The following is a 23,956-nucleotide window of genomic DNA, read 5'->3' on the forward strand; positions in this document are numbered from 1 at the left end:
CACACTCCCGGCTCTCCGCCACGCCCATTCCCGCCGGATTGGCCTGCCAAGGCTGCGAGCTCAGATAATTTTCTCATTCGCTGCAGCCCCGCGTCATCTGTTGCCGAGTAGACGTTTGTGTCCATTTAGGAAGCTTATTAAGAAGTAATCCAGTAGGTTTAGGACCTGGAAGCTAAAGGGTATTACCCTGGATTGTCTCTTGAAATATTTGAGACTTTTATGCTGGGTCTACACGTGCCGATTTGTCTTATCAATCGAGCTGCTAATGCGGCTCGATTGATAAAATCCGAGAGGTCCGATCTCGGCGCGGCCGATTCCCCGATCGACCCCCGCGAGTGGACAATAGCGGGGAATCGAGCGGAAGATAAGCGGCGCCAGCGGGGACGAGAGGGTATCGAGTCCGACGCACGCGCGGACGAGCGGGGACGCGGCGGGTACGTGCGGGGATGCGGAAGAGTCGAGCCGCCGGATCGCTCCGTCTAGATGGGGCTTTAGGTGCCCATACATCTAGTAATTTTGGCGGCCAGTCGACCAAGAGATAGATCTCTTTCGAGATCGAATCTAATTGGAGAGAGATCTGTTGGCTGCTATAAACCACTAGCTGATTCCCGATCGATTTCATAGTGAAATCATTTGGCAATCGCCCTCGTGACGCTGCCTCGTCGCCACCGGCCGCTGTTCATTAAACTTGCAAGAAGTGCGCAAGTAGCATAAAGGCTTGTACAATTTCCCATCAGATGAACTGTTCCAATCGATCATTTCTGGCCTGCCCGATCTGCTCATGATCGATAAAGGGATCAATTTTGTGCAGTAATGAGCTGAAAATCTATTCCTTTATTTATCTGCAGCAGATCAGGCATGTCCAAAATTAATCAAATCAAACCATGGATCTGCCAGGAAGTTGCATTGTTTGTTTCAGGCATAACACGCCTTACCCTAGCAACTCTGGTGTTACCTAGGTAACACAAGTTGCGCTAATTGCGCACCGATTAAAGCTGTTTTAACCACTTCTGTGGTTTGCTACAGTATATCTATGTCGGGCAGGACTTCAGTTCCTGCACAGCAACGTAGATAATCATCAATGGCTGCGGATGGCAGTCAAATCAAATCAAAGATAGCTTTATTGGCATGACCAAGATTCATTACAGGTATTGCCAAAGCAAGGGGAAATAGGGGACATGGGAGGGGGTGGGGTAGGGGCTCGCTTCCAAGCGAGTTCTCGCCACCTACCGTTAGTGGGGAGATAAATGAAGGGGAACGCAGTTCCCCTTCATTAATCTAAATCCCTGTGTCAATGATCGCTGGCATCAATGAAATGCCTGCATTATTGTATCTTCTGGAGTAACACACATTACTTCCTGTTTAGCCACTTATAGTACATTAATAGGAAATAATGCGCAAGGACATCTTGTGGCCAAATAGTAAAATTACACCTACATTCATTTATTTTAATAAAAAGACCCACACTTACATTCAAATTTAACTCCTTCCCTCTCCCATAGTTACCTAAATAAATTATAAGCATATAATAAAAAATGACAAATAAAAAAAGTACATTAATAGTAACCTTAGGGATTGGATTTTTTTAATATGTATGTCAAAAGGGTATATTAATGTTATTCATGAAACTATGGGCTTGTAATTATTGATGGACCCAAAATTGACAAATTGCACCTTTATTTCCAAATAAAATATTGGCACTATACATTATACTAGGGAAATATTTTAACCATTTTAATAACCGAGAAAAATGGCAAATAAAATATGTGGGTTTTAATTATAATAGCATGTATTATTTTAAAAATATAATGCCCGAAAACTGAGAAGTAATGCATTTTTTGAATTTTTTTCTTATTTTTCACGTTAAAATGCATTTAGAATAAAATAATTCTTAGCAAAATGTACCACCCGAAGAAAGCCTATTTGGTGGCGAAAAAAATGAGATATAGATAATTTTGTTGAAGTATTAATAAAGTTATAGGCGAATGGATGGAAGGAAGTGCAGAAGGGGAAAAACCTCTTAGTAGTGAAGTGCTTAAATGGCAAAAATTCTAAAAACAAAACAAAACACTGTCATGTGTTTACTAAACTTACCTCTATAGTCTTATTGCTTGGCATCAGGGTTGTAACAATAGGGGCTGCAAGGGATGCACCCGCGGGGGGCCCCGCCCACGGCCGTTTCTTGGGTGCAGGAGGGGGGAACATTGGCCACACACAGCGGCGGGAGGGGGTCCATTCACCTCCTCGGGCTTCCCCGGCCGTCAGCGCTTCCACCTCCAGCATAAACGGGTCAGCAGCATGAAGCGGGAATGGAATGAGGACATACTTCCGCGTTCCATGCGGCAGTGGTTCTACTCTGTAAGCACCTTACGCTACTTCCCATTTATCAGGAAGAGGCGTCTGGCACTTACAGAGAAGAACCTCCGCCCCATGGAACGCAGAAGAGGTATGTCCATATTCCATGCCTGCTTGATGGTGCCGTCAATGCTGGAGGGGGAAGCAATGACGGGGGAGCCCGAGGTGAGGAAGGGGGGGAGTGGGAACCCCTCCGTTGTGTGTGGCCATTGCTCCCCCTCATGCGCTGCACTCCTGGCTACCTATACTAGGGTCACCTATACCTAGCTATATTGATGGCACCTATATCTGGCTATACTGGGGGCACCTATACCTGTCTATACTGGGAGCACCTATATCTGTCCAAAGTTTTGCAGGGGGGGTCCCAGTGATCTCTAGTTACGACCCTGCTTGGCATGGTACTTGTCTTTAGCTATCGCCTGCTGCTCTCTACCACTACTTGTCATTTACTGCTCTCTGCCACTAGCCATCAACCGAACCTACCTGCCACTTAACACTAGCCATCATCCCCCACTACCTACCTCTAGTTGTCACCTGCTACTTGTCATTAGCCATCACCTGATGCTATTTTCCACTAGCTGTTTCCAACTGCTACCTGCCACAAACTGTCACCTGTACTTGTCACTAGCCATCATCCACCACTACCTGCCTGTAGCTGTCACCTGATACTTGTCATTAGCTATGATCCACCACTATTTACCACTAGCTGTCACCCACTACTTTTCTGCCACCCACTACTTTTCTGTCACCGGCTACTTACATCCAACCCTACCAGCCATTAGCTATCATTGGCTGCTACCTGCCACTAAAGCTGTCACCCTTACCTGCCTGCCATTAGTTGTCACCCACTACCTGTCACTAATTGCTGCCTCACTACCTGTCTCTATTTGTTACCTGCCATTATTTGTCCCTGCTACTTGTAACTGTTCATTGCCTGCCCCCTGGCACTGCCCATCACTCTCTGTCTACCAGTGTCCATCACCCACTATATGCCACTGCTTGCTATCCACTGACTATCACTAGCCATCAACCTCTAACTGACACTTCTTGTCACCCACTATCTTCTACAAATTTCACCCAATATCTGTCACTTGTCATGTTCTATCATTACCAAAATATTGTGGTATTTAGGGGAAACATGCTGTGTAATATTTTCATTAGAGGACACTGGAAAACTAATCCTGTTATTGGGGGGACACCTGCTGCAAAATTGTGCTATTGGGGGGAGACTAAACACCATGGAGGCCTTCCCTAAATAGCATACGCCTGTGTTCATTACCTGGGGATCTTTACAGGGCTAACACATACTCTATGCTCATTAACTGCTAAAAAAATATAAATAAATATGTACAGTACAACTTTGGATGACTTAATGTGATTAGAATGACCTTGGGTTGAAAGTCGAGTTTAGCAGAAATAACCAACAATAATATATTACCATTTGATTCTGCGCTGGAATCACTGCCGGCTCCGTGGCAACTCTTGACATGTTCATGCTGTATATGTTTACTTGTATTAGTTTACTTGACATGCTTCCTCTTTCTCCCTGAAGCTTGCCGTAATGAGCTTGGAAAGCCACAGGTACAAACACATGAAGATGGTCAGCCCAAGTGATAGCGGAGGAATTTATTCTTTTCAGCAGTAAGATAGCCGTATAGACATCTTACAATATGTATGGAAAACTTCAGTTAGGACACAAACAGGAGTATACCTAGGATTCAAGAGATGCCAGAACCAGACTTGATACACAGCGCCACAAGCATAGCCGCTAGTACCTTTGCCTTGTAGCACTTAAAGAGAGCCTGAGGTGGGCACATAAAATAAAAAAAAAAGGGAGGGGTTGGGCGGATCAGGTAGCTGCCATCCCCGCCAATTCTCCAATGCTCCATTGGCCTGCATCAGCTTACTTACTTTCACTTTTGTGACCTCTGGGTTAAGACGCTGGAGGGAGAGATTCTCTCTCAGCGCACACGGACACGGGGTGCGGCCAGGGAGAGACATCTGCCCAACGGCAGCTGTGGAAAGCCTGCAAGAATGCCTATGGTAAGGATTAGATTATGAGCTCTTCTGAAAGGCAATAAATAAAGAACTTGGACAGCCAAAATTTATTAAAAAATACAATTTAAAAGCATAGTAAGCAGGAATCTCTGATAACAATACGGCTTAATTATTGGACACACTAACATTTCACGCAACACGCTTTGAAGGTTTTCTAGATGATTGGCCACACCACAGGACATTTTATGAACTTTCTGACGTTCTCTCTGTTAACTCCCAGTTGCACCCCTTCTAGTTTGGCATCCACCCTTGGCATTCTGGAGAAACAGTCCTTACTAAGGTTGCTAATGACCTCCTAGTTGCAAAATTCAAAGGCAGATTTTTTGTACGAATACTCCTTGAACTTATTCATCCTCTGCTTCTTCAGACTGTCTTGACACTGGAGATCAAGGCCCTAGCACATTCCTGAATCCAGCCCTACCTGTCTGGACATTCCTTCATTAATGTCTCCTAGTCCACTATTAGCTCAAGTACCACGCCTGCTGTCTGTTTGAGTACCACAAGGCTCCATCCTAGGACCTTACCTCTTCTCCATTTACACTCCTGTCCTGGGACAAATAAGGTCTTTTGGTTTTCAATATCACCTCTATGCTGATGGTACCCTACTCTATTTTCAGCCCCCAACCTCTCCACACTATTATCTCAAGTCCCTGATTGTCTGTGTGCTGTATCTTCATGCATGTCATCCCATTTCCTTAAAGTTAACATGAACAAAACAGAGATTGTGATATTTCCACCTTCTCTCTCTGTTCCACCTACCATAGTCACCATCCGTGCAGAAAACACCCGAATAACCTCAACTCCTAAAGCTCACACACACAGGAGACAAACAAAATGTTTGTACATGCTCTAATCATATATCCTGTCTTGACTACTGTAACACCCTACTCTGTGGTCTACCAAAAAGCAAACTTGTACCTCTCCAGTCTCTAATGCACTCTGCTGCCCATCTCATCCACCTCTTCTCCCGCTCCTCTGAGGTGTCCCCTCTCTGCCAATCTCTCCAACTACCCAAAGGATCCAGTTTAAACTCCTCACGCTATAATGCAAAGTTCTACACCAGTTATTACCTCCATAAAGTTCCTCATTAATCTCCAGATACCATGCCGCCCAGAACCTTCACTCCTCCCAGTAGACCCATTGTCCTCTAGCTTGGTCACCTCCTCTCACTCTCACATCCAGGACTTCTCACGAGTGGCCCCTCTCCTTTGGACCTCTCTCCCACAGCCTGTTCGTCATGCTCCGAGCTCGGTAACCTTTAAACGTACTCTCAAAACACACCTTTCCAGACAAGCCTATAATTTGCTGTAGGTCGCAATGGAGTCTCACTGTTTCATCCTGTATCTCCTTCTGTGTCTCCTTCCCTATTGTTTCCATCCTACTACCCTCTAGATTTTAAGCTCGCAAGGGCAGGGACCTCCTCTTATTGTTTCTGATTGCTGTCATTTTTCATAAGAACATATACCAATTTTGGTGATATCTTAAACCACACCCATTGACTTACATTACTTTCACCTGCTGCTGCATCGCCACAGAAGTAATTTGAGCACTACCATACAGTGCCATGTGTATAACATAGCTGAAGCCCAAAGTTACGTAAAGAATGGATGTGTAGTGTTAGGCTAATGGTTCACAAGTGTTAGGAGTACATAGAAGCCTAAGACCTCTTTCAGGTAGAAGCCAAGGCCTGCGCACATGTCGGGCAGTTCAGTGTCCTGTCAGCCGCCCACGAGCGTCATTTGGGCGCAATTAAAATAACAGGGTTTGTAACACCACGCATGTCAGCACTTGACAAGCCGTGGTATTCCTATGCGACAGAGAACAGCGACAGGTTACCTGGCGCCATTTTTACATGTATGCTTTCAATGTATAGTCAGATTAGCCCACATTTGTGCATATAAAGTCTTGGTTATGTGATCACAGACAGCTTATTACTGAATGAAAAGATATAGCAGAGCTCAGTCAGCATGCTAAGTGGGCGGGGCTGTGTACCAACTCATTGGCTCAAAAATTGCTCAACTAAGACATGAGTCTTCCAGCACAGGAAATACATGACTAAAAAACAAATTAACAATGTATCCATTTATTTGGAAACCTTCACAAAACTGATTTAAATCTAAAAATGTGCTTTAGAATTCCTTGAGAGATTTTTTGTTACATTTAAACAATATATATAAAAATATAATATATCTCTTGAATTAAAAGAGAAAAATATTCCAGTGACACAAAGGACTTGATTGAAGCCTGGAACCCACTAGAGCGCTTTTTGTGCGTTTAGGGAGCACTTTAAATTGCTAGCGATGTCCCTAAACGCTCTACCAATCTAACTAAATGTAACAAATTCCAAAGAAGCGATTGCAATTAGCAAAATCGCAATCACAGAACATTCAGCACTTTGGAAGCGTTTGTGCTTCAATGTAGAGTATTGAAGCGCTGGCAAATCGCTCATCAATCGCTACCCATATCGATTCGTGTGCGATTTTTAAATGACTACAAACTAAAAAAAAACTGTAATAATTTGAAAGGACCAACCAGAATTAAAATCGCTAATCGCAAATCGCTATCACAATCGCTGGCAAAAAGCTTACACTTTTTAAAATCGCTCCCAAAATCGCTGGAAACACTCATGAAAATCGCTTACAAAATGCTACTTAAAAACGCAAGTGATTGCGCTAGCGATTTGCGATTTGTAGTGGGTTCCAGGCCTTACTAATGTTATCCTGAGATGGAGATAATTGGAGAACACGTGATCCAATAAACATGGACTAAGGCCTTGTTCACATTATAGGCGTTTTTGTTAAATTTTAAATCAGGGCGATTTTAAAAATCGCCCTGAAAGAGCTTGTGCAATGACTATGAGAGAGTTCATATCAGAGCGGTTCATTGCGATCCGCTTTGAAAAGCGGTGCTTGAGCCATTTTTGAGGCGATTTGCCTCAATGGAAGGTTTAGGAAAAACACAAAACGCTCACAAAATCGCTTTGGCAATCGATTGCGTGAGCGTTTAAAAAAAAAATACATTGTTTTATTGTTTCTCGATTTTTTTCCGGATCAATAGACGGAAGCGCTCTGCCAAAGCGCTTACAAAAACACCTACAAAAACGAGCGATCGCGCAGAAAATCCCCGGAAACGCTATAGAAAAAAAAGACCACCACGGACGGACACGCTAGCCGAATGCAATGTGAACAAGGCCTAAATAATTAGAAATGGTCCGATGTCTCTGACATTATTGTCAGATCAGAGAAGATTAGCTGCATGCTTGTTTCTGGTGTTATTCAGATACTACTGCAGAGAAATAGACCAGCAGGGCTGCCAGGCAACTGGTATTGATTAAAAGGAAATAAATATGGCAGCCTACGTATACCTCTTACTTCAGTTCCCCTTTAAGCCTAGTACACACTTTAAATTATGATTGGCCAATTTTGCAACCTCTATGTCGTATGAGGGTTTATTTACACTTTATGCTCAAAGTATTCGATATCTATTGACCCTTCATACTACATAGAGGTGGTAAAATTGGTCAGTGATAGGCCAATCATAATTGAAAGTGTGCACCAGGCTTTATTCAGACACTGCTGCAGCCAAATAGACCGGCAGACTGCCAGGCAACTGGAATTGTTTAAAAGGAAATAAATAGGGCAGCCTCCATATTCTTCTCAGTTCTGTTGTTCAGCAACCAAACATTCCACTTTGATGTTGTATGAGGACCAATAGATTTTGAATACTTTGGACAGATTGGGAGATTGGGTAGGTAAGCTTTCATACTCCATGGAAGAGGTGAAATCGTTCAATCAAGATTGGATGTGTGTACCAGACTCTAGTGACAGCTTGTTTTAGTGTTCATCAACACTTTCCCAGCATTTTCTATAGCTGCTCCCCTCACTCTACTTACCTGGGGCTTCCTCCAGCCCCTTGCAGCCGCCATGTCCCTTGCAGCATCTCCACTCGCAGCAGCCTGGGGTCCCCGCCAGTGCAGAGGCTGACCTCGAGGTCGTCCGTACTGCTCCTGCGCGAGCGCTGCTGTCAATCAAGTCCACATTGTCCGCAATGCGCCTTCGCAGTACACTGCAAACAACATGGACTTGATTGACAGTGGCACTTGAGTCGCGCAGGAGCAGTAGAGGAGGTCAGCCTCTGCAGTGGTGGGGACCCCGGGCCTGCGGCTGCGAGTGGAGATGCTGCAAGGGACATGTCGACTGCAAGGAGCTGGAAAAAAAAACCCTGGGTAAGTAGAGCGGGGGAGCAGTATTTGGGTAACTCCTTTAAATAATCACAAGTAATAACCTTTAAATCGTACCAGAGCTGATTAAAAATCAAAGTGTTATACTTACCTGGGGCTTCCTCCAGCCCCATCTGCGTGGATTACTCCCAGTATCGGACTGGGAGTTGGAAAAACGGAGGAAATCCACCTGCTGGAAAGCAGCAGTAACCCTGTGTTATTACTTCCAATATAAACCTGTAGCAAGTCTTCACTGTGAGCAGCAACACCTGATTACTGTTGCTCGGCCAGCAAGTGGATTTCCTCAGCTTTTCCAGCTCCCAGTCCTACACTGATTGCTCCCACGTCGCTGTGATCAGCCTTCTCCTGCACCGGTACCGGGTCTGGTAACTTTCTCCAGTCGCGGCCAGTCTGACACAAAGGAAGTGCGCGCTTTACGTATCTCTCCAGCAGCCGCTGGAGAGATACGTAGAGGACGCACTTCTCTTGCGCAGACTGGCTGCGACTGGAGGAAGTTACCAGACCCGGTACAGGAGAAGGCCGGGGACGGCGGCATGGGAGCGATCCATGCGGATAGGGCTGGAGGAAGCCCCAGGTATGTATAACACTTATTTTTAATCAGCCCTGTTTTCCTTTAACAATGCATTCTTACTATGGGTACAAGCATGCACCTACAACCACTCATTACCCTCCAAGCAACCCCCCACTATAGTCCAATAAGACCCAGGAAAGGGTTTACCAACGAATGGCAGACAATGACCTGGTTTGTAGGATCGTTTGTACTGTCCCACGTTTTCCTCTGTTGTCCAGCCCAAGAGAACCATATAAAATAAGAGCGATTGTAACAAGTGTGTCAGAGCATGTTGCTTCCTTAAAGAGAGCCCGAGGTGGGCACATAAAAAAAAAAATGCTACCTGATCCGGGGGGCTGGGCAGATCAGGTAGCTGCCAATACCGTCGCTCTCCGTCGCTCCTGTGGGCTGTACTAGTCCACGTTCACTTTTGTGACCTCTTGGTCACGACGTTGGAAGGAGTAGCTCTAGAAAGCCTGCAGGAACGCCCCTAGTGGGCGTTTTGAGCAGGGAATCCCTCTCCTCTATTTACCCTCCGAGATAGCGACAAATATTGTCGCTAATTTCAGGGGGCTATAGCGCAGCGGTGGGGGTGGCAGAGAGCTGTGGTGGGGGGACACAGAGGCATGTAATGAGGCAGAGAACATGCCTCTGAGTCCCATCTGCCCTCAAGGAACTGCCTCGGGTTCTCTTTAAGGTGACCATTTTGCAGTCCGATTGACCAAACTGATTCAATGATTTTATCGAATCGGATGAAAATCGGTGCAGCAACATGTCCCCCCCGATCGATTATTTGATCGGTTTCAGGGCAAAATCAGTCAAATGCTTCAATAACAGACAACGGATAACAGTCATGCACGATGGACTCCCTGCTGCTGTCCCACCAAATGTAAAATGTCTGCCCCGGGGCCCATGTTGCATAAATTCTCACCTGTCCCACTGGCTCGTTTCCAGGCGTCACACATGCGCCCCATGATACACAAGCCACATGGTACAGAACTTGGGGTAACGAGGGTGACAGTGGAGTACACTGGGAGTTGCGCCAGTGGGACTTGCAGGACATTTTGCATTTGGGTGGTTGGTCAGGCAAGAGGCAGAGACGGTGTCATTAGGCAGACTCCAGATACATTCCATGCTGAAATCTCTTGGGAATGTGTCTGCAGCATCGGCAACAGATCTAACTCTGATCAGATTCCACCAGAGAGAGATCTGTCTCATGATCGACCTTTAGCTCTAGCTTGCCAGATGGCTATCTGCTCCCGATGTCTTCAAGCTCCGAAATGAGGATACTCTCCTCCATATTGCTGTCGTCTGCTCCAGGCTGTGTGCAGCTAAAGTCCTGGAAGCCCGGGCTTTTAAGCTGACGCTTTTTCCTTTGAAACAGGTGCCATCCAAGTACTGAAAAGGCTAATATGATAAAGGTCACTGTGACGGCGACTGGTATGGTAGCGTGACTTGTCCCTGGAAGCAAAGAAACTGTGTTACAACCGAGAAGACAATGGCAACGTTGTACAAATTCGTAGTCTTTTGTGAACGCATCTGCAAGGCTGAGTTAGAGCTGGTCCACACTAGGTCCGGAAACGTATCCGTGGCTGCGTTTTTCAAACCTGATGAAAAACGGAGTCCCGGATACTAATGTTTAAAATAGCAGCCAGCCTCACCCAAGTAAAAAACGGATCCGTCTGCGTTTGCGGGGACCCGTTTTGAAAACCTGAACGGAAGGTCCGGATCTGCTGCATTTTCACGCAACGGATCAGGACCACGGATACACGCAGGGGTAGTGAAAGCAATGAGAAAACGCATCTCCAGCTCCACAGGCAAAAAACGGATGTGAAAACGGATAGCCTGAGCTTTATGATTGGCCCAAAAAATCCTCCCACTCCTTCCTAATGATAGAGACGTTTTCTGTCAGGGAAAAACCTGAACGGAAACTGATACAAAACTGATGCAAAACTGATGCACTTTCATCAGTTTGCAGTACGGTGGGTACTTCCCCTGATCCGGACTGCAGGGTCCGTCCTGCAACCGGGTCTAGTGTGGACCCAGCCTTAGATGGGGAGCAAAAAGTGACCTCGATGTTGTATACACACTCTGGACAAATATCAAATAAATATAAAATGCTAACTGGAGCAAAAAAATAAGTACAAACACAAGATGTTCATATGAACAAACCTCTAACAATAAAAGTTACAGCTTATGTAACAATGAAAGAAAAACAACTTTATCCACCTTGACAACCTTGTAAACGTTTGCAATACATTCATACAATAAAGACTGACTACAAATCTAGTGACATGATCAGAATTCTTCTGTTCTTACAAAGGAACTTTATTGAATGTAACTTAAAGAGATTACAAGAAAAAAGAACAGGAGAACCTTCAACTGAGAGAAACTTGTTTTAAGATCAAAGAATAAAATGGAGCAGGCACTGAGCATTTGTGTTTTGGGAAAAATCTGAACTCATAATGGCAACAGCCACTTCCTTGGTTGTTCTATGCATGTGCAGTAGCAATTGTTACTTACTGGGCAAGTGCAGAATGCACAGGACCACGGGATGGAGAAGGTACGCAGCAAGGGGCAGTGCATGCAGCATTCGGTGGGGGGCACTGGGGAATGGTGCAGAGCGGAATGACGGCACAGAACTAGGAGGACTTAAAGTGCACCCGAGGCAATATATGTGACATGATGAGATAAACATGTATATATGTACAGTACAAAACATTAATAACCAGGCTGTTTTACTTTATATTTTGCTGCCTGAAATAGTTAATTTTTAACATGAAGAATCCATAGCACCACGTCAATGATGTATAGCTCTTTATTTGTTAAAATAACATAACAGCGACAGACGTTGTTTCGGACAAGGTCCTTCCTCAAGCTGTTCAAGGCTCTCTCTGAAGTGTATTACAAACGCCTTTAAATAGACAAGACAAGACAAGACAAATAACATTTATATTGCGCTTTTCTCCTTGCGGACTCAAAGCGCCAGAGCAGAGCAGCAGCCACTAGGGCGCGCTCTATTGGCAGTAGCAGTGTAAGGGAGACTTGCCAAAGGTCTCCTACTGAATTAGTGCTGGCTTACTGAACAGGCAGAGCCGAGATTCGAACCCTGGTCTCCTGTGTCAGAGGCAGAGCCCTTAACCATTACACCACCAGCCAACTGCTAAATAGTGACCACAAGTACAAAATAACCAATCAGGATGCAGAGAGGACACGGAGGACCTGACGGAGAACTACAGAAAGCCACGTATGTTCTGCCTCCTATGACATAAAATCCAACTGACCAATTAGAGTGTCATAAAAATTCAAAATCCCCCTTACCTCTTAACTCCAACTGTCCAGTAAGAGAGGGCCTGATGGGGAATTGAAGTTCCTACCCATATGGGGCACGCGAACAGCTAGTCATGTGACGTACGCGTTGACGTATGTGTAAAAGCGTCTGTGAATGCGTAAAAACCTACACGTTGGCGTATGCGTAAATCTTCCACACATGCATAAAAACGTACGCATAATTCCCGCGATGAAGGCGTCACATGAAAACTACATAGCCATACGCATAAAAGGTGCATGCAAATATAACGCATAAAAGCATAATTGGATGCGTAAAAATACAAATAGGAACACCGATCGATCGACAGATAAAGATCCATACTTAATTTTTAGGCATGGAAGCTTCTGTCTTGTTGGTACCTTGTCAGGAATACGGTAAGACAAGACAAGACACAGATGATTTATATTGTGCTTTTCTCCCCGTGGACTCAAAGTGCCAGAGCTGCTGCCACTAGAACGCGCTCTACAGGCAGTAGCAGTGTTAGGGAGTCTTGCCCAAGGTCTCCTCACTGAATAGGTGCAGGCTCACTGATAAGCTAATTACTGCCAAAAAAAGTTTTCTTGGCAGAATACATCTTCTGAGGACAGGGGAGAGGTAGGACAAGGTCAATAGTTCAAGTATTTTCACTCTGGGACACTTAATAAACTGCTACTGATAAGAGACAGTAAAACATTCAACCTACTTTGTGAATGTTTAAATATAAAATAAATCCATGGAATACTTAAAAAAGTCATTTTTAGGCGTAGGAGGATAAATATAATTGTTTACCTCATCAGTTTATTTTCGATCTAGGTAAGTGGCTACTTTCAATTTCACTTAAAATTTCCTTTAAAGGCACACTATGTGCAATTGCATGGGCAGTCACAACCCAAGGCTGTGTCCCAAGCACTGCGGTTGCCTGGAAGCGCCAACTGCCCCCCAGGGGAAGCACAGCAAACTGCAGCCAGTTTTCTAAAACTGGTGGAGTGAAACCATGGCATCAGTAAGCTATTAATGAATATAGATCGCTCCCTTTGAATAGATCAAAATTCCCATTTTCCTGCCCATGTAATAGGCAGCCCAGATCAGTAAGTAAAGTCTAAACATCAGTTTTGCACCTTTATGCTGGGAATACGAGGGCTCGATTCTGAGCCATTTAGGTGGCTCGATAGATAATTTCACATCCGATCTCCAGCCCGATCGTTTCGCCGCTCGATTCTGCACGGAGGACAATGGGAAAACATAAGAAAAACGAGCGGAAGATAAGAGAATCACCTGCAGAATCGAGCGGGCAAAAACGATCGGGCACGGAATCGAGTGGCAAAATCAAGTTGTGTATGCCCAGCATTAGAGGAATATTTCAACTTACGTGATTCTGTCGCTGTGACGTTGTCTTCTACATTTCTTATATCTGTGGAGGCAGAAATGTATTTCTTAAAGCAGTATAAAACTCTGACATAATATTCAATAAAAACATGTTTTCCTACTTTTTATATGCCATACAGTTATCATATTTGCTTTTGTGCATAAGTATTATTATTCATTTAGAAATTACAAGTTCCTAAAGTACATTTTTTTACTCTGAGGGCTGACTGCATTTTATTCATAACTGTTTTTTTCCATCTTGAAATATAAGCAGAAATGCTTTCTGACTGTCTGTCTGTGTTCAGGAGAGTCTGCAGTATCAGAGAAGTGTTTGTTTACATTCCTTACTTGATACAATTAAATACTTGATAACATTATCTCCAGTTCAGATGCATCTAGCTTTCCCAGCAGGGATCTTTTAAGTCCTGTGTTTAACCCTTTGAATGCTGTTCTAGTAAAAAAAAAAAAAATGGCGGTAGTATATAATATGCTGTAAATAATGTTTTAGAGCAAAGAACAAATGCTCGGTTTCATTCCGCTTTCATTAAGATATTATAAGAAAATACAACATACACAGGCAGACACTTTTTTGTTCCAGAATATGTATCCTTAGTACTGAGGGATGAAGGACTTTTAAGGCTTTTTAAAGGGGCTCTGTGTACTGTTTAAATAAACAAAAACCGCCTCTTACCTGTGGCTTCTATCGGCCCCCTGCAGCTGAAATGTCCCGCGCAATCCTCCTCCGATCCTCCGTTTGCAATGCTAGTGTAAAAGGGGCTTAGGGGATACTTGAGTCATAATGAAAGATCGATCTGCTTGTCATAGCAGGCCATAATTGTCTGATGTATGGCTAGCTTAAAGGATACACGAGATGTAATGATAGTTTCCCCTTTTACTTACCTGGGGCTTCTTCCAGCCCCCTTGTAGTCTTGTAGGTCCCTCACTGTCCTCTCGGTCCCCTTCCTTGATACGCTGTGCAGGCTGGTAAAGTCTGTGACTTAGCTAAGTCGCGCACTTCTGCGCATGTGCTGACCCATCGGCGCCACCTTGATCACACCCCCTTAAAGTGGACCCAAATTAAAAAATACAAGATTTCAGAAATAATTTTTTTTTCTTAATTATAATAATAATAAATAGCAGCCTTTTTTCAGCTGCATGATGACACATATAAAATATTTTAAATTTATTGGAGGAACCCCTCCCTTCCTTTCATATTGCTGGGACAGAATCCGGCAGACCGGTGGAGGAAATAAAAAAACAAAAACTAACACAGGCTGCTACTGATGATGTCACGGGGAGGTGATCTCAGCTTGTGTGAGATTTCACATAGACGACGCCCCTGTGAGGGAGGGTAGCTGATGACAAATACACCCATGATCTAAAACCTTCTACTAAGCTCAGAAGTAATGGCTGCCACCTGTACAACCCTAGTTATGAAAAGAGAAGAGTGAAAAGCATGCACTGAAATGCTCATAGGCTTGAAGGAGTGTTTATTTATCTTTGCACGTGTCACTGTCAGAGTGGTGCAACTAAATATTTTGTATTAAAAAAAATTTGGTTTTGGTCAGTTTTAATTGGGAGTGTTCTTGATGTGAGCAGTTTGTTATCAGTTATAACCGTGCAGGCAAAATGCAATCGAGGAGGCGCACTGCTGGGTCAGCACATGCGCAGAAGTGCGAGACTTAGCTTAGTCGCGGACTTTATCTGCATGCACAGCGGATGAAGGAAGGGGACAAGGAGGACCTACAAGACTACGGGGGCTGGGAAAGGCCCCAGGTAAGTAAAAGGGGACACTTTTATTACAACTCGGGTATCCTTTAAGCTAGCCATGCATAAGCTGATTATGGCTTAATATGTCAAGCAGATTGATCCCTATCTGATTGAAATTCAATCAGATATTCATCGATACCCACGCTCTATGGCAAACTCAATTTTGATAGAGTTCAGCAGAAATCTTTTGAGCAGCAATTGAACTGCAAGTTTGCTGCTCAATTAAATGCAATACTATTGGCCAATGCCCCCACCAGTCCTGCCCCACCCAGCTTGCAAGAACAGTTTCCAACATGTCCGATCAGACTTAAATCAATAAAGTGTCCAAAAACACAATCAATGTATTTAAATAGCATGGAAATCAATCAGAGAAAATTATATGTGTATGGCCAGTCTGCCATAGTTAGGTTTTGAGTCAAGTTGGGATTAGTTTAGGGTTATGAGTATAACTTGTACCCTCTGCTGACCGTATGTGTCAGATGCAAGTTATAGTGGTCAAGGGTAATCTGTCACCCCAAATGATCCACGTCCTTATATCTAGAGCAGACTTAGCAGTGAGTCCTTTCCTGCTGTTCCCTACACTTGTGCTGATTGTCATTCACTAGTTGTTGCAAGCTGCACATGGCGGAGGTTTGTAGGAAACTTTATCAACTCCTTCACGGATGGTGGGAACATCTGTATTACGCATCTGAACTACTGACCACTATTATTCCATCTACTGGTTGTTTTGACTGAAGCTTAGAACACACATTGAATATCTGTCAACCGCAACCTGTCTGTGACCTGTCCCTATCTTGCCAGTGTGTGTGAGTCCTGGCCAGTCACTCCTGCTACCCTCTACTGCCGGCCAGTTAGTCCTGTTACTCTCTCCTGCAAGCCAGTCAGTCCTGCTACCCTCCCCTGCCATTCAGTCAATCCAGTTGCCCTCTACTGCAGTCCAGTTAGTCCTGTTACTCTCTCCTGCTAGCCAGTCAGTCCTGTTACCCTCTCCTGCCGGCCAGTCAGTCCTGTTACCCACTGCTGCTGGTCAGTCAGTCCAGTTGCCCTCTACTGCAGGCCAGTTAGTCCTGTTGCTCTCTCCTGCTAGCCAGTCAGTCCTGTTACCCTCTCCTGCCGGCCAGTCAGTCCTGTTACCCACTGCTGCTGGTCAGTCAGTCCAGTTGCCCTCTACTGCAGGCCAGTTAGTCCTGTTACTCTCTCCTGCTGGCCAATCAGTCCTGTTACCCTCTATTGCCTGCCAGTAAGCACTGTTACCCTCTCCTGCCAGCTAGTCAGCCTTGTTACCCTCTCCTGCCAGCCAGTTAGTCCTGTTACCCTCTCTTGCCTGCCAGTCAGGTGGAGAAAGCTCTGGGGGTTCCAATCTCCTGGCTACACACAGTTAAGCAGCCTACTAGGGTAGTGGTCCAACACCCCTTTCAGGATGCTCTGGTGAAGCCCAGTAGCCACTTAGATTATCTGCCCCCCTTAGATCAACAGTGCCCTGATAGATACACCTTCAGAATGATCTCTCTTAGTTACAGAAGGAAATAAGAGGCAATAAACAATACAGAGAAGCCACTCTACCCTCCTTCCTTTCTCTGTTCCTAGTGAGTAGTGTTGGGCGAACATCTAGATGTTCGGGTTCGGGCCGAACAGGCCGAACATGGCCGCGATGTTCGGGTGTTCGACCCGAACTCCGAACATAATGGAAGTCAATGGGGACCCGAACTTTTGTGGTTTGTAAAGCCTCCTTACATGCTACATACCCCAAATTTACAGGGTATGTGCACCTTGGGAGTGGGTACAAGAGGAAAAAAAAATTAGCAAAAAGAGCTTATAGTTTTTGAGAAAATCGATTTTAAAGTTTCAAAGGGAAAACTGTCTTTTAAATGCGGGAAATGTCTGTTTTCTTTGCACAGGTAACATGTTTTTTGTCGGCATGCAGTCATAAATGTAATACATATAAGAGGTTCCAGGAAAAGGGACCGGTAACGCTAACCCAGCAGCAGCACACGTGATGGAACAGGAGGAGGGTGGCGCAGGAGGAGGAGAAGGCCACGCTTTGTGAGACACAACAACCCAGGCCTTGCATGAGGGCAAGAAGCGTGCGGATAGCATGCTTTGTACCGCCATGCAGTCATAAATGTAATAAAGATAAGTGGTTCAATAAACAGGGACCACGCGGCAACGCTAACCCAGCAGCAGCAGACGTGATGGAACAGGAGCAGGCGCAGGAGGAGAAGGCCACGCTTTGTGAGACACAACAACCCAGGCCTTGCATGAGGGCAAGAAGCGTGCGGATAGCATGCTTTGTACCGCCATGCAGTCATAAATGTAATAAAGATAAGTGGTTCAATAAACAGGGACCACGCGGCAACGCTAACCCAGCAGCAGCAGACGTGATGGAACAGGAGCAGGCGCAGGAGGAGAAGGCCACGCTTTGTGAGACACAACAACCCAGGCCTTGCATGAGGGCAAGAAGCGTGCGGATAGCATGCTTTGTACCGCCATGCAGTCATAAATGTAATAAAGATAAGTGGTTCAATAAACAGGGACCACGCGGCAACGCTAACCCAGCAGCAGCAGACGTGATGGAACAGGAGCAGGCGCAGGAGGAGAAGGCCACGCTTTGTGAGACACAACAACCCAGGCCTTGCATGAGGGCAAGAAGCGTGCGGATAGCATGCTTTGTACCGCCATGCAGTCATAAATGTAATAAAGATAAGTGGTTCAATAAACAGGGACCACGCGGCAACGCTAACCCAGCAGCAGCAGACGTGATGGAACAGGAGCAGGCGCAGGAGGAGAAGGCCACGCTTTGTGAGACACAACAACCCAGGCCTTGCATGAGGGCAAGAAGCGTGCGGATAGCATGCTTTGTACCGCCATGCAGTCATAAATGTAATAAAGATAAGTGGTTCAATAAACAGGGACCACGCGGCAACGCTAACCCAGCAGCAGCAGACGTGATGGAACAGGAGCAGGCGCAGGAGGAGAAGGCCACGCTTTGTGAGACACAACAACCCAGGCCTTGCATGAGGGCAAGAAGCGTGCGGATAGCATGCTTTGTACCGCCATGCAGTCATAAATGTAATAAAGATAAGTGGTTCAATAAACAGGGACCACGCGGCAACGCTAACCCAGCAGCAGCAGACGTGATGGAACAGGAGCAGGCGCAGGAGGAGAAGGCCACGCTTTGTGAGACACAACAACCCAGGCCTTGCATGAGGGCAAGAAGCGTGCGGATAGCATGCTTTGTACCGCCATGCAGTCATAAATGTAATAAAGATAAGTGGTTCAATAAACAGGGACCACGCGGCAACGCTAACCCAGCAGCAGCAGACGTGATGGAACAGGAGCAGGCGCAGGAGGAGAAGGCCACGCTTTGTGAGACACAACAACCCAGGCCTTGCATGAGGGCAAGAAGCGTGCGGATAGCATGCTTTGTACCGCCATGCAGTCATAAATGTAATAAAGATAAGTGGTTCAATAAACAGGGACCACGCGGCAACGCTAACCCAGCAGCAGCAGACGTGATGGAACAGGAGCAGGCGCAGGAGGAGAAGGCCACGCTTTGTGAGACACAACAACCCAGGCCTTGCAAGAGGGCAAGAAGCGTGCGGATAGCATGCTTTGTACCGCCATGCAGTCATAAATGTAATAAAGATAAGTGGTTCAATAAACAGGGACCACGCGGCAACGCTAACCCAGCAGCAGCAGACGTGATGGAACAAGAGCAGGCGCAGGAGGAGAAGGCCACGCTTTGTGAGACACAACAACCCAGGCCTTGCATGAGGGCAAGAAGCGTGCGGATAGCATGCTTTGTACCGCCATGCAGTCATAAATGTAATAAAGATAAGTGGTTCAATAAACAGGGACCACGCGGCAACGCTAACCCAGCAGCAGCAGACGTGATGGAACAGGAGCAGGCGCAGGAGGAGAAGGCCACGCTTTGTGAGACACAACAACCCAGGCCTTGCATGAGGGCAAGAAGCGTGCGGATAGCATGCTTTGTACCGACATGCAGTCATAAATGTAATAAAGATAAGTGGTTCAATAAACAGGGACCACGCGGCAACGCTAACCCAGCAGCAGCAGACGTGATGGAACAGGAGCAGGCGCAGGAGGAGAAGGCCACGCTTTGTGAGACACAACAACCCAGGCCTTGCATGTGGACAAAAAGCGTGCGGATATAGCAGCAATGCTTTTTGCCGCCATGCAGTCATAAATGTAATACAGATGAGAGGTTCAATAAACAGGGACCGGAAACGCTACACCATCCCAGATGTTCATTGGTCATGTTACTTGGTTGGGGTCCTGGAGTGTTGCGTAGTCGTTTCCAATCCAGGATTGATTCATTTTAATTTGAGTCAGACGGTCTGCATTTTCTGTAGAGAGGCGGATACGCCGATCTGTGACGATGCCTCCGGCAGCACTGAAACAGCGTTCCGACATAACGCTGGCTGCCGGGCAAGCCAGCACCTCTATTGCGTACATTGCCAGTTCGTGCCAGGTGTCTAGCTTCGATACCCAATAGTTGAAGGGTGCAGATGGATGGTTCGACACAGCTACGCCATCTGACATGTAGTCCTTGACCATCTTCTCCAGGCGATCGGTGTTGGAGGTGGATCTGCACGCTTGCTGTTCAGTGGGCTGCGGCTGCATGGGTGTCAGAAAATTTTCCCACTCCAAGGACACTGCCGATACCATTCCCTTTTGGGTACTAGCTGCGGCTTGCGTTGTTTGCTGCCCTCCTGGTCGTCCTGGGTTTGCGGAAGTCAGTCTGTCTGCGTACAACTGGCTAGAGGAGGGGGAGGATGTCAATCTCCTCTCTAAAGTCTCCACAAGGGCCTGCTGGTATTCTTCCATTTTGACCTGTCTGACTCTTTCTTCAAGCAGTTTTGGAACATTGTGTTTGTACCGTGGATCCAGAAGGGTATAAACCCAGTAATTGGTGTTGTCCAGAATGCGCACAATGCGTGGGTCACGTTCAATGCAGTCTAGCATGAATTGAGCCATGTGTGCCAGAGTCCTACCAGAATCCTCATCATCCTCTTGTGAGCGTTGTGATAGTTGTTGTGATGCATCATAGTCGTCACCTTCCTCCTGGTCTGCTTCTGCTGACCATTCGCGTTGAATTGTGGAAGTCCAACGTGCACCGCTCTGGCCCTCGTCAGTGGTGGCATGAAATTCCTGCTCCAACTCCAGCTGTTCCTCCTCCTCTTCTTCGTCATAGCTGCTGGGGCCAGCGTTCCCTGAGGCGGATGGCCTGATGTTGGTACCATCACGCTGATCGTTTTCTCCTTCAGATTCCCCCAGTTGCATCATGACAGCTGTTTCCTTGATTTTTAACATCGACCTCTTCAGTAAACACAGCAGTGGTATGGTAATGCTGACTGAAGAGTTGTCACTGCTCACAAGCAACGTGGATTGCTCAAAATTTTGGAGGACTTGGCAGAGGTCCAACATGTTGGCCCAATCGGATCCACAGAAGCTTGGCAGCTGGCCGGATGCGCCTCGGTACTGCGCCGTCATGTACTGGACCACTGCACTCTTCTGCTCGCAAAAGCGGGCTAGCATGTGCAGCGTAGAATTCCAGCGCGTAGGGACATCACACAGCAAGCGATGGTGGGGGAGATTGAAGCGCTCCTGCATCTTGGCGAGTGCCCCCGAAGCAGTACTGGAATTTCTACAATGTTTGGACACTCGACGCACCTTCAACAGCAGATCGGGCACGCCTGGGTATGTCCTCAGGAACCGCTGAACTACTAGGTTCATCACGTGCGCCAGGCAAGGGATGTGTGTCAGCTTAGCCAACCTTAAAGCGCGAATGAGATTACTCCCATTATCACACACAACCATGCCCGGTTTCAGGTCCAGCGGTGCCAGCCACAAATCCGTCTGTTCCTTTATTCCCCTCCAAATTTCCTCCCCTGTGTGCTGCTTATCCCCAAGGCAGATTAGCTTCAGCAACGCTTGCTGACGCATGCCAACAGCTGTGCTGCACTGCTTCCACGATCCTACTGCTGCTGGGTTAGCGTTTCCGGATGAGGTACAGCTTTGAGATGCGTTGGAGGAGAAGGAGTCAGAGAGGTAGGTGCTGCTGTTATCCAGTGGGAGGGACGGCGGTGCAGCTGTTTGTGGCGTGGGCAACACCCGTGCCGTAGCAGGTGAGGAATCGCTGCCAGGCTCCACAAGGTTCACCCAGTGCGCGGTAAGGGAGATGTATCGACCCTGGCCGAACGCACTCGTCCAGGTGTCAGTGGTGAGGTGAACCTTGCAGGCAACGGCATTCTTCAAGCTTCGGGTTATTTTGCTGACCACTTGCTCATGCAACTCAGGCACTGCAGAGCGTGCAAAGTGGTAGCGGCTGGGAACCACGTAACGTGGGATGGCCACTGACATCATGCCCTTGAAGCTGTTTGTCTCCACCAATCGATATGGCAGCATTTCGCAGGCCAGAAGCTTGGCTATGCTGGCTGTTACTGCCACGGCCCGGGGGTCATTTGCTGGCAATTTCCTCTTGCGCTCAAACATCTCCGACACAGACAACTGAACCGTAGCGCTGCACACGGAAGGGCTGTTGGTTGTTGTGTTTGATGAACACTGGGAGACCTCAAGAGCACTACTCCGGAAAGTGACAGTGTCAGCGTCGTCTGATGTTTGTGAATGTTGTGAACCACGCAATGGCTGGGCTACTGCTGCTGCTGAGGCGGGTCTGGTGAACCCAAGGGAGGCAGTGTTGTTTCTGGTACCCTGTCCTGACGCGTTTGCCCAAAGAGTGGGATGTTTGGATAGCATGTGACGGCTCATGCTGGTGGTGGAGAGGTTGTTAATATTTTTCCCCCTGCTCAGGCGGGTCTTGCACACCTTGCAAATCGCCATGGTAACATCCTCAGTGCAGTCTTCAAAGAAAGCCCAGACTTTGGAGCACCTGCCTCCTTGCTGGCGATTTCTGTTTGCTCCTCTTTTGCCTCTCACTTGAACTTCCACGCTTGTGGTGCCTGAAATTGCGCGCCGCCTACCTTGTGGCACAAGGCGAACTCGTGCAGCAGTGTGTTCTTCAACAGACTCATCTGTGCTGCTGCTACGACGGCGATGTTCTCGTTCACAAACAAAATCTGGGTCTCTGTCCACATTGTCCATACCCTCCTCTTCCATCTCCTCAAACTCGTCATATGTCATTGTGGGCCACCGCCGTGGAGTAGAGCTCCCCACAACAACCTCTGCGCAGCACACTCCAACGTCGTCTTCCAGATCTTGTCGGCCGACCTCCTGCAATTGCAACCCCTCCTGCCCAAATTGCTCTGGGATTTGGGTTTCCGAGTCCTCTTCGGACTCGCCTTGTATTTCAGTGCGCGGTGCATTTCCCACAGTTAACGGTTGTGAATCCAGGCACAACATTTCTGGCTGTTCCTCCATTGACCTTTGAAAGGTGGAAGTTTGTTGGGCTGGGAATAGCTCCTGCGAATACCCCATTGTGTCCTGAGGTAATTCATCGGACTGGTTATCTGGCAGTTGTGTGCGTGGTGTCGCTGCCGGTTGTGTCAGCTTTGTGCCCACTGGCTCCTTGTAACTGGCTGAGGACTCGGACCTCGTGCGTGATGTGCTGGTGCTGCTTAACCCACTGCTGGACGCTTGAGAGGTCATCCAAGTAATTATCTGGTCCTGTTCTTTTGGATTTGTGAGGGTTGTTGTCCTGGACAACATGGGCGGTATTGAGTGGGTTTTCTTGGGTGCTCCCCTGTGGCCTGTACGTGAACCGTCAGGGGAAACACCTCTTCCCTTGCCCCTCCCTCTTTCACCGGATTTCTTCCTCATTTCACTTATCCTTACAGTACACGCTGACTGGCAGCAGTACAGTGGCAGTACAGAAATGCTATACAGTACCACTATTCCCAGCAGCGACACAGAGCACAATGCTATACAGTGACGGGTGAGCGGTGTACCACTATTCCCAGCAGCGACACAGAGCACAATGCTATACAGTGACGGGTGAGCGGTGTACCACTATTCCCAGCAGCGACACAGAGCACAATGCTATACAGTGACGGGTGAGCGGTGTACCACTATTCCCAGCAGCGACACAGAGCACAATGCTATACAGTGGCGAACAAGCGGTGTACCACTATTCCCAGCAGACACAGAACAGTACACAGAATGCTATATAGTGTGGCTGAACGAGCGGTGTACCACTATTCCCAGCAGACACAGAACAGTACACAGAATGCTATATAGTGTGGCTGAACGAGCGGTGTACTACTGTTCCCAGCAGACACAGAACAGTACACAGAATGCTATATAGTGTGGCTGAACGAGCGGTGTACCA

The 23,956-nt window shown here is 46.8% G+C and overlaps 1 protein-coding gene across 2 annotated transcripts in view; it reads right to left on the reverse strand.

Annotated features, from left to right (window-relative positions):
- Positions 1-9,134: 9,134 nt before the first annotated feature.
- Positions 9,135-23,956, reverse strand: part of PLA2R1 (phospholipase A2 receptor 1) — a 143,885-nt gene continuing 129,063 nt past the window's right edge. For both annotated transcript variants that reach the window (XM_068245646.1, XM_068245645.1), the window contains exons 29-30: positions 13,883-13,924; positions 9,135-10,664 (exon numbers count right to left, since the gene is read on the reverse strand). In XM_068245646.1, coding sequence (XP_068101747.1) covers positions 10,453-10,664; positions 13,883-13,924 — 254 coding nt within the window. In that variant the 3' untranslated portion in view covers positions 9,135-10,452. The remainder of the gene's footprint in view (positions 10,665-13,882; positions 13,925-23,956) is intronic.

This window comes from Hyperolius riggenbachi, chromosome 7, assembly GCF_040937935.1.
Source record: "Hyperolius riggenbachi isolate aHypRig1 chromosome 7, aHypRig1.pri, whole genome shotgun sequence".
Classification (NCBI taxonomy): Eukaryota; Metazoa; Chordata; class Amphibia; order Anura; family Hyperoliidae; genus Hyperolius; species Hyperolius riggenbachi.